We start from the raw sequence: 12,067 nt of genomic DNA on the forward strand, positions 1-12,067 counted from the left end.
CATCCCACTCACAAATAGGATGACAAAAGAGCCAGACTGGTGACCTAATGGGACCAGATTAATGACCAGATAAGCGCCTACAACTGTAGGTGAGGTTAGGGTCTGGAAGCCAGACTCTAACCTCACCTACAGTTGTTTCTCACGGGCATAACTAATGGAGTCACTCGTGATTTACACCAAAGTGAGTGAGAGGAGAATCCAGACCTACAAGGAATGTCAAAAGAAGCACCAAATAGCTGGGATCAAAACTTGTGTACCACATGTGTAGGCTGTCACTGCAGATTCTCTTCCACCCAAGTATGAGATGAGGTTCTCCAGGTCTTTGTCACAGTCTTTGCAGTAGGCTGAATATGGCTCATAATACTGAGTAATAATGTTCTATAATTCTAATACTAGACTTCTGCAATGTGGCTTCTGATACCGATCCTATTCATCTGCTCTCCAGTTGCTTCTTATTTTGCCGTAGACTCACTCATTAAATAACTCCAAAGCACAGGAGAAAAGTGCTGATAAGAGGAACTTGAAGTGAAGAGAGGAACAATCATCAGTTCATTTGAAATGTAGAAACTTTAGACCTTAATAAGAATATTAACCTTGTTTCCATAAATAGAGAATCTGTTAAGCTCCCTGTTAGGCAAAAAAGAAATAGATTTTTGTGGGTGGTTGTTTAGATGTAAACTGATACATTGCCAAATTCCTTCTTACCTTCAAACAAGGAAATCGTTGTGGTTAAGAAATACAGCCTGTATCCATATTGTTTTGCTCGAGAACAGCAAGAGATGATCAGTGACACAATCATTTCCTGAAGCTTAGAAACATAAGAATGAAATAAAATATCAGCCTTAAACTGAATTTGCACCTTAGAGCACCACCATAAATGATTAGTCTTCTTGTTAAAGAAGATCATTCAACTCTATTAGTTGCCATATGGAACCCACTCTTACCAGTGTATTCGCCTGCCTTCATTGCTTCTGTCTTTTAGCTATCTTCATTTATCTTTGATTAATAGAACATGTCGTTATTTTGACCCACTTCCACCCTTTCGGGGCCCAGTCCTGCTGCCCTTACTGACAAGTATTTCCATGACAGTTGGTGGGAATTCTCATGTAAGAACAGCAGAACTGGGCACTAAATTTGTGTTCATTTTACTTCTGAAAAAGTCTGACCCCTTTTTACATGCATCAGCTCCATCAAAGCTTGGAAGTGACGGTTAACCAATGAACTGCTTAAAAATTATCCTGCGCCCCTGGGGAACCTCAGTGACTGATGTTAAGCTCCTAAGCAGCTACCTTTGACAGGAATAGTTAGACTTACACACCGTTGATCCTGTAGCTTTGAGAGCCAGTAGCACTTGGCAAATAATATCTCAGGTCCAGCTGGGTGCCTTGTGTTCGGAGGATAAGTTACAATAGCTCCATGTAGTTCAACAAAGAGAGAGCTTGTGTTCCTATGTTCTCCACATACACTGTGGTGTATGCCTTTGTTCCAGGACACTCTTCATAGGGGGAGAAGGATCACATGCTTGGAATGTAGAATCCTTTGAGATACAGCCTCAGTGTAACAAAGGCTGACTTTCTCCAGTCCTGGGGAAAGATCATATTAAAAAGAGCAAACTAGTGAGTTCTTGTCATTTGTGCTTCTGATTCCCCCGTGAATACAGATCTATGTGGAAGTGCACCTCAGTGTCTTTTATCTTTCAGAAGAGAGGTTCTGATCATGTAAAATGGAATTTCTTCCATATTATCAGGCAGGAAAGGTCCTGGAGGAAATGTCACCTGTTCTTGTATAGAACTGCTTGGCAGGTTTAATTCTTGGTGACAGGACTGTCCCCTTATGATGGATGCCTGCCTAAAGAATATCTGTTGGCTTTTGCTTTCTCAAGCATGACGTATATGTCGTTACTGTCACAGCTAATCAATTCTTTCATAGCTCTTCCAATGAGCATGGGAAGGGAGAACCAAAACTGGAGGTACCCTGGTAGCTGTCCTCCTGGCGCTCTTCATTTTTTTCCCTGGTGACATGATATTTGTATTGCAATAACTTGACAAGAACACCCTGTCAGTGACAGGATTCATTGTGCACAGGTACTGATCGCTGCCCATTTGTCTTGCTTAACTGCCTGGCCAGGCGCTGATGCATGGAACATGAAAGGTGCTGGGCAGATGCTCTTTCCTTTTACATAAAAATGAAAACCACAAGCTCCTCCTCTCCCTCCACCCCACAGTGGTGTTCCTGTAACGGTTGTAAGGAAGTGCACTAAGAAAAATATTAAGCTTTGGGGGAGCTCTATGGACAGAGGGATGGTTTCTGCATCGTTGCAAAAAAACAAAAAACCCCACAAAAGCTGTTCAGTCCTGACCCTGTTTGTATAGCAAATGTAGATAATCTTTAATGCAACCTGTCCATGACTCAGAGTGAAAGCAGCCTGCTGCCACGGCACTTTTCGGGCTGCTGATGTTAATGGCCTAGCTGAACCCCATTTTGTCAGTGTAGCCAAAAGCCCTGATTAGCAACTGGAGCACACGTGCTAAATTGTCCGGGCATATTCTCTTTTAAAATAGGGTTGCTGGGGCTCATCTTCAAATCCTCGGACTAGTACATGCCCCCTGATCTTGGTATGCCAAAGAAGAGGAATCTGCTGGTGGTTCAGATTGCAGTTAGTGCTGCCTTGTGTTAGGAATGCTTGCAACTGAATGCAAGGCTTACTGGTATGAGGGGAATGAACCGGGAGTCAGTTGGCAATGGGCAAAGAGCATGAATGGAGAACAGGAGACTGAGAGGAAAGGAGGCTGGATTGGGCCAGAGAGGAATTTGCTGTTTAACCACAATTACCAATTTTTTAAAAATATACTCCCAAGAAGAGTTTTGATACATCCCATTGCTGCTGCTGAGAGATACCTGTATAAATCCTTGTGGTTGTGATGAGAGAATAGATGCTAATAGTTGCGTTGATACCTTTCATCCAAAGATTTCAGTATGCTTTTACAAACGAGCTAGCTGCCCAAGACCTCTGTGTGGTACATGATAGGAGGGATTTTCAAAAGTAGCTAACTGACTTAGGAGCACAAGTCCCATTGATAGATTGTATTAGGTGCTTTTGAAATTCCTGTCCTATTATTATAATTGCATAGGTGAGTAAACTGAGCCATGATATAAGTGATTTTTCAAAAGGTGACTCATTGACAGAGTTGGGAGTGGAACCGTTGGCAAAGTGAAACCTAGAAATATCATGTACTGTTTCTAGGTCAGATCCTGTGACATGCTGACTACTCTTAATGTCAAGCTTTTAAAAAAAACTTAAGTGTAAATGCTCATGTTTTTCAGGTGCAAGCTAAATGCAAAGTGATGGAGGTTAGGAAGAGATTTCCTCATCAGCATGTCAAGGCATAATAGTTCTATACGAGGGGTTTACCCCTTCCTTAGCGACGGGGTTTGGCCGCTGTGGAAGACATAGTAAAGGACTAAATGGACCAGAATTACATTTACCGTGTTGCTGTGACTAGTAGCACCTTGCAAGAGCTATGATCCATTTAATGTGACCATAGAAGAAGAATCTGGTTTAAGTATCCATCACAGTATTTATATCCTACAATAAGACAAGTGGTGATGCTGAGCGGGGGCCTCGTTATTTTCTAGACATCAGCTTACATAATCTTGTATTCTTCATTTGAAGAAAATGCTTGAAACAAAGAGGAGAGAAGAGGAAACAAGAGGGAGGTGTACTTGAAAACCAGCATTAGAGATTTTGCAGCATAATAAAGCCTTACCAATGTGTTCGTAATTCTCATAAGTCATTGGTAATTGACTTTTTGGCTGGATGTAGTTTGAATGCCACCATGAAATGTAATTTGTTTGCACATGAAATATTAATGCTGTGTTCTGCAGAAATGTGAAACCCAGGAAAGAATTGCCAGTACTGCACTGTTCCCTGCACTTAAATACTGCTCCATTTCTCCTGGGCATTTTCATTTAGGTTATTGTCAATTGTTTGGTTTGGTTTTTTGTTACTACATAAGCATGTGGTGACTCTGTTGTATTAGGTATGTACAGACACAGTGAAGCAACGATTGTCTCACTTAAGAGCTTGCAATCTAAATGGTCAAGACAGACACAGGATATAAAAATTTTATTAAAGCTAATGTTAAAAAAAATTATATAATACATAGGTTGAAAAAAGAGCATCTGTACATCTGGGTGTAGTGCTTAGAGTATCCACAAATACAGAGTTTGTTTTAAGTCATATGATAGAGTACATAATCAGCAATAACCCAAATTTAGGTGAATAGATTTAACAATACAGTTTAGATACTAGAATCCGAATACTCGGATACATCACTCAGGAAAAGTTGTACAGAGATTTGGTTGTGGAAAGCAAAATATATCAATGAGTGGAGATTGTCCCTGAGTAACTGAGAATTAGGTAGGTTGTCCATTTAGAAAATACAATCCATGAGGAAAGTGTTTCAGTTACTTTCCTGACTGCACTTCTCATCGGCATTCTAGCTCATCCCTCCTGGTATTGCTGATGTCCGGTGATGTGTTCTGTGTAGATGTCCCTCGACCACCTGATGGCATCCGACACCATGAGTTGCTGCATCAGCCGAACGTAGCGTTGACCGATTGCACATTCTCTCAGCACTCACTCATTACTTAGTGCATCTCCAATGTAACAGATAAAGGTCTGAGGCAGAGAGAGAGAGAGAGAGAGTGAGTTGCCCTAGGTCTAAAAAGGAGTTTGTAGCAAGCCAGGAACTGGACCCAGATCTCCTAAGTTCTACTCTAATACCTTAACCACGAGGTCATCTTTTTTCTCCATTTTTTCCATAACAGGAAAGCACCTCGAAAGCTGCTCATCTAATTATTGCTTAGTAATCGTGACTTTGGCAATTTGATCTAAATTCATTCAGCAGTTTTGAAAAAAAATCTGATGGGCTATCTTGAACAATAAGGCATATGGCTGTGTCCTCTTACAATGTGGAAGGCAGCTTCTCTTACTGAATTTCACTGACTCAGTTGTACAGGATGGTGCAGTAGAAGTGAGTGAAACCAAAATGCCAGATACCTTTCTTACTGTTCGGTATCAATCTTCAGGTGGTTTATATTATGTCACCTTGTAAAGATGAGTAAAAATTTCTTTCAAAGCTCTGGACTATGACTTCTCTCTAAAACTAGAGGAAAAAGTAAATTTTAAAATACACAAATATTTGAGGCCCAATTCTCCTCACACACCCTGTATAGAACGTAACTCCCTTGAATCAGATCCATAGGAAATATCTATCACTGAAAAGACCAGTGCACTCAACTACTAGCAATTCATTCACAAACAAACTTTCAGTGGGGATTCTGCCAGAGGTGGCTGATGCTTAAGCTACCTTTGGACCTTTTAGAGAGCTCTGTGCTTTCTCTGTGTGTTGCATAAATTGCCCAAGGTAATTGCTGGAGAAATTACATCCTATTACCAGTAAAATCACTAAAATTACATCCTTGTCAGTAAAACTCTCATAGGGAATTGCATGTTATGCAGGCATCAGTTGGTATCAAAGTGCTGTTTGATCTACGTGGAGGTGATGTGACACATGCAGACGGATAACCAGTTCAAAAAATTTCCAGGTTGCAAAATCAGCAGCTCGACATGCTCATGATGACAACTTGTCCAGAATACACGTGTATGTCTGGACTCTTTTAACGTTTGCCTTGTTTAGTGCAAACTTTAATATTCTGTTCTTTCTTCTCTTGCATCATAAACTGTATTGGAAGTACAGTATGACTGAGCTAACTGTGATGCAACCCATCCGAACTTCCTGGGCTATGACTGCCTAAGTTTCTCCCATTTCATGTTGAGGGGTCTGACATAATGAAATTCCATCTGCACCACTAACTTCTCCCCGTAGCAAAGGTTTAGCACCCAGCCACCCAGCAGCTTCAACGCCCAGAGGAAGGTAGTGCTAAGGGTTGAAGCAGTGGGAAGAAGTTCATGCAGTGACGGAAGAATGACCCAGTCCTATCTGCTGGTGCCTATGGTGGGGGAGAGGGGCCTTAACCTAACCCTAAACCAGAGACCATTTCTAAGAAATTCATTCTTTCAGACGGAAACGTCAGCCAGCTATGAAAGCCTCTTAAATGGGACATGCACTTACAAAGAAATCATTCCTGCCAGACTGCGCTGGAACATTAAATAGTAAAATCTGTTCTGTTTTTAGAGCTCTCTCTCTCCCTCCAGCATTCCTTGATGCAAGATTCTGTTGGTACAGGCCAAGTCTTCCTTGGATGAGTGAATGGGAGAATCATAGAATATCAGGGTTGGAAGGGACCTCAAGGTCATCTAGTCTAATCCCCTGCTCAAAGCAGGATCAATCCCCAATTTTTGCCCCACATCCCTAAATGGCCCCCTCAAGGATTGAACTCACAAGCCTGGGTTTCGCAGGCCAATGCTCAAACCACTGAGCTATCCCTCCCCCGAAAATGGCGGGATGCTTGGGCTGTGGGTGCATCTCTTGTGTAAGCTGCCTTTACTGTCTGGCTGGGGCTAGTTACTCTACTGTACCTTTGAGAAGTGGAAACCACTAGCCCCCCTCATGAACAGCAGGTGACTGATGAGTAGGCTTAAAGGGACACTGTCAAGGGTAAGAGGTTCTAAATTTGACCTACCATGGTTGCTCCCCTCCTCCCTCACCAGCACTCTTTTTGTAGCTCCAGGCTCTCAACACTCTACTGCAGCTTCACAGCTAGATTTTAAAAATGGGAGCATTGTATAGTGTTCTTTATGCAACTATCCTCTTGGGTCATGTAATTAGATATCCGCTTTAGCCATCCAAGCAGATATCTGTATTTTAAGGTATTGGAGCCAGGACTCCAGACCAGGGGTTATGTTCTGGCTGTTGGCTTTTCAGTGAAATTGGAAACCTCATAGGTCATGTTTTCTAGACCTTTCATCATTTTTGTCGATCTTCTCTGGATTCTCTCCCATTTGTCCACATCCTTCCTGAAATGTGGTGCCTAGAACTGGACACAATACTCCAGTTGAGGCCGAATCAGCACGGAGTAGAACAGAAGAATTACTTCTCGTGTCTTGCTTACAACACTCCTGCTAATACATCCCAGAATGATGTTAGCTTTTTTTGCTACAGCGTTACGCTGTTGACTCATACTTAGCTTGTGAACCACTGTGACCCTCAGATCCCTTTCTGCAGTACTCCTTCCTAGGCAGTCATTTCCCATTTTGTATGTGCGCCACTGATTGTTCCTTCCTAAATGGAGTACTTTGCATTTGTCCTTATTGAATTTCATCCTGTTTACTTCAGACCATTTCTCTAGTTTCACCAGATCATTTTGAATTTTAATCCCATCCTCCAAAGCACTTGCAACCCCTTGCAGCTTGGAGCAACTTTTCCAGCCCCTGTATTTCCATGCAGTCTTCTGACTCTGAGGACTGCATTTGTGAATCAGCTGTGAGAGCAAATAGAATATAAAGCAGCCACTTCCCAGTAAAGATATAAATTGCTGATGATCAGGAACAAATTTAACACTAAATGTACCTGAGGGAGGGCCAATCTCTTCTCCTTCAGCAATTGCCTCCAAGTGCATGCACCTGCATCTACAACAAAACCAAAACACTGGCCCAGTGCTAAGCTACTGCACCATGCACATCATCAGAACTGGGAAGCAAAAGGGGTGTAGCGCAGTTAAAATTGCCCATAAGGCATTTGCTAGATGATATTATGTGTGCATTCACTGGAATTCAACTAGGAGCAGTTTCACTCAAAGGATCTGCCTTCAGGGTTTTGTTTTCTTTAATAAATAAAAAGGGCAATCGCTGTAACTCTAAATCCTATAGACCTCTGTGCTGGCATTGCAGTGGCTTCCAAGGACACGTTCCCTCGGACACTGCAATCTGCACAGAATGTGCAATTTCTTAAAATCGGATTCGAAAGGCAGATGAGATTGGGTGATCGCAGAGTGTATTGCATGGGTGAGTGTTCGCAGAAACTTGCGAAAAAAGCATGGCCCTTAGTAACTGCTGAACGTGAAGCCAGTTCCTTTGCAGCCAGTATCTTCTTCTACATCCTTTAACAATATATAATCTAGACTCTCCAATTTTATTTTTCTTAACTGTTTTTCTTTGCAGCTCTGGTGAACTATAATGTGCATGTTACTGACAGACTCATGACAGTAGCTAGGGCCCCCACACAAGCTGCTACTGTGCAGATTTCGATAGACCGCTATGCCAGTGAACAACCTCTTGTAGCCAGAGAATGTCAGTCATTCACCGCGTCATGTGCTGGGCCGAAGAAAAAGCTCTGTTATAGAGGGGACTGAGACTACCAAACTCATCTTGTTTGTGACATAACCCAGATCTCCTAAAGCATATGGGGGAGGATGCTGTTTGTACAGCTATATATTTCCAGCCTGCCAGTCTGGATTTGGCTTGTAATTGATTTGTGCTTGTTTTGTTTTTCCAGTGTGTGGCTGTGACCTGGCCCAAGGAGGTTTTTTCATTAAGAACGGGGAATACCTCTGCTCTGTGGATTACCAGCGCATGTATGGAACCCGCTGCAATGGCTGTGGGGAATTCGTGGAAGGAGAAGTAGTGACAGCTCTGGGAAAAACCTACCATCCGAACTGCTTTGCCTGCACTGTTTGCAAGTGAGTGAGTTCTTTCTGTGATGTTAACCTTATAACACAAAATAACAGGGAGAAGAACTGCTTTGCCACAGCGTGCTGTTCTAAAGACGTGTTTTCTATTAGAAGGTGCTTGGTTGGGAATGATTCGTTGTCACCTGAACTTTAGGGAGTTCAAAATGCCCATTAGTTTATCTGAAAAGCATCTACCAGCAAAGCTGTGTTGCTAGATATAATACCCTGTAACCTCTCAACACGGCTTCTGTCACATAGGAAGGAATTTAACATCCGGCTATGTGGGATAGGTTATAAAGGGCATTACGATACTGGGTTTCACATTTGGCTGAACTCAGAACCAAAGCATTTCAGGGCCACATTTTAAAATAAGGAATCTTCTGAGAGTTGGGTACGTACTTAGTCTACCCTTTTCTGTCTGTGAGCTCTGGTGACTCTTGGGCAGCTACAAAAAGGGCTCTTCTTGATCAGGGCCCCAGGCTCCCAGTCCTGTTGCAATGTGTCTGTCCCTCTTTCCCCTTCACACCTGCTACACTCCCCTGTGGTCACTAGGAGGAGCTCTAGAGTGAGGCTCACTAAAGCATGAGCTAATTTTATTCACATGAATCTATGGGAATACTTGTGTGGGTCAAATTACTTGTGCTTAAATGTTCTCAGGATTTGGGCTTAATCTTCTTGCTGAGGATTGGAAATATTGCCTCAGCTGGTCCACAGTTGCTCCCAACCAATACACTCTGACATAGTTTAAAGCTCTTTTTCAGCCAGGCAGCTGGTCAACTAATATTGTCATCGGTTTCAGTCAAAGAAACACTCTTTCTGTGAATGGAATAATATGGCTTAGAAATTTTAGACTAATTTCATTTCTTTTTTCTTAAATCCCAAACAAAATACAGAAAAGAAAGTGAAGAAGGAACGTTCCAGTCTTTTTGGTTTGAGTACTTGGTATTATGGGGCATCCAGTATGCAAAGGTCAAAATGATTTTACTGGATTTATTGTACTCACTGGAAGGACCCAATAAAAGAAGGAATGGATCCCCAATGTAACGGGAGTAGCATCTTCTGAAACCATAGTATATGGTATGGAGAATAAAATTTCATTGTAACTATTAGCATAGTGGTAGTGATTAGAGGCTTCAATCAGAGATCAGCTCCTGTGATGGAGTGTTAACATCTTCAAGACCTAAGTTGTGGTCTATATTTACAGTTTTTGCTTTTGGAGTGACTTGGAAGAAATTCCCACATTTCAATGGCTAGCCAGCTGGTGTGCTGTGTGTGATGCTTAGTGTATTAATAACTGTCCCACTCTTACTCTGTGCTTTCCCCTCACCCCGTCTGTTGTATCCACCCGTTGTCTCATCTTATACTTAGATTATAAGTTCTTTGGGGTCGGAATTGCCTTCTGTTATATGTTACCAACTCATGGCCCAATGGGCCCTTGATCCTTGCTTGATGCCTCTCAATGATATCACAATGCAAATAATATAATTATAATTTCCTATTTTCCACACTATATATTACTGTTTCTGAAGATGCTACTTCCATTATGTTTCAGATCCATTTTTATTTCATTCTATTCTGCCAGTGACCAAGAGAAACTGAATAAAACCATTTTGGCCTCTTTGCATATTGGATGTCTGCGGAGTATGAAGAAAGAAGGTAGCCACTAATAACCAGAAGTCATCTTGAGTGTGGAAAGTTTAAAAGAAGCTGGAACTTTTTTTGTATGATCTTAACTCTCTATTGGATACTATCCCTGAATGTTGGAGGTTATGGGGCAATTTCTATACATATGCTTGTAGGCTATTTCATTTGAGTAGTTCCAGCAGAGATTAACACTTACTACCTCTCTATTCAGCCCAATTAGAGATCAGCATAACTGAAGATATATTTTGATTGACATCATTTTGGCTTTTTCCTGGTGAGCATGGAGATGGACCTAAGCTATCTGTTTCTGAGAAGTTTAAGCTTTCATTAAAAGCAAAACCAAGAAGAAATAAAGCTTCCAGGCTTTTTGATTGTGAAAATCTTCCAAAATGAGCCAGATGCAAACTGATGCAGTGGTTTTCTTGAGTTTGCAGGCAGCTTGAGGTGCCTCTGCTTATAGTTTTACCAGCAGAAACAGACTGAAATTAACAAGACAACAGTCAGTTTCACTTCTGTTAGTCAGAAGCATGTAGATAGCGGTGACACCATTCCATCTTGTGCTATGAGCAGCAGCAGAGACAGGCACAGGATTTCGCAGGGGAGGAGGAGCCAGAAGAAAGTGTCTAGGGTTCAGTTACAATAGCTCCCGCTTGTAGCAGCCAGTAGCCCTGCTGAGGAGTAGAGCAGTGAAGTTCTCCAGCAGCCAAGAAGCTTTGGAATGGGGAGAGGTTCCTCCCTTCCACCAGCTAGAGGTGGGGAAGAGAAGGAGGCTAAATTTATTTGATACCTAGAGGTTGTATGAAAGAGGGTGCCATTAAGCAGGGTTCAAATGTGGTCTCTGTGTCTCTATCAGGGGGATGGCAGTGGGCAGGGCTTCTGAATTACCACACTTGTCTTTCATAGCTGCCTTGGACTAGTAAATTTAGTCCAGTGGCAAATAGGTGTCTGGTCAAGTTTTCAAGTCCTGATCTAAGTGTTTTGGTCATAATTTTTAAAAATAACAATGTGTATGGACTGGCACTGCACTGAAGAATTCATATCCCATGTTTGTTACAGGAGTATTTCCTAAATACAGTAAAAGTAAATGATGGCCTGAAACTTGTAGATAAAATGTAGCCCATCGACTTGTGTGGAACGAATAAAAGACTTGTCATCGTGATGTTTAACTGTGTGTTTTTGCAGAAAGAAACTGATGCTGATTTATTAAGGACACTTCTCCTGCTAATATACAGTTCTGGGTGGGTTGAGATGCAGGCAGTTTGAGAATTTTTGCCTAATTTTAGTGACCTGGTGTAAAGTGCTGGATCTGGCAACCTTAAAGGTAGAAATCTTCTGTTTATCCACAGAATGGGTACCACAAGGTTCAGCAGCACTGCAAGCTTCTTTCCTGCTGCCCCACCAGCAAACCTCAACCTTGCTTTAGGGGTGGCCCTTGTCCTCTACTGACACAGTGGGGGTGGCTTTGTAATGTAGGTACCTGTTTAAAGGTCTAGGAATGGCATGTAGCCACCAACTCATTTCATGTGACTATAGTCATAGTTCTGACTGTCAGTCACTGAACCTAGCCCAGTTTGGTGAACCTTTGAGTTGAACAACTCTATATTCCTTCACCAGCCCTGTGAGCTGTCCATCCACCATTTCCCTTTTGCCTACTCCTCCCTATTTTTGGGTGCCATTAGTGACGTGCTAAGGCTATCATTGCTGTAGCTGTTGAGTCTAAGTGAACTCCGCTGTCTGCTTCTCTTTAGATACTGTGCATCTGATATCTTTAGGAAACCAAAATACCAGC

At 42.1% G+C, this 12,067-nt stretch overlaps 1 protein-coding gene across 8 annotated transcripts in view; it reads left to right on the forward strand.

Moving 5' to 3' along the window:
* ABLIM1 (actin binding LIM protein 1) overlaps positions 1–12,067 on the forward strand; it is a 312,371-nt gene that overhangs the window by 158,417 nt on the left and 141,887 nt on the right. For all 8 annotated transcript variants that reach the window (XM_048857014.2, XM_048857012.2, XM_048857017.2 and 5 more), the window contains one exon: positions 8,460–8,643. In XM_048857014.2, the coding sequence (XP_048712971.2) occupies positions 8,460–8,643 (184 nt within the window). The remainder of the gene's footprint in view (positions 1–8,459; positions 8,644–12,067) is intronic.

Source organism: Caretta caretta, chromosome 7 (genome assembly GCF_965140235.1).
Source record: "Caretta caretta isolate rCarCar2 chromosome 7, rCarCar1.hap1, whole genome shotgun sequence".
Classification (NCBI taxonomy): Eukaryota; Metazoa; Chordata; order Testudines; family Cheloniidae; genus Caretta; species Caretta caretta.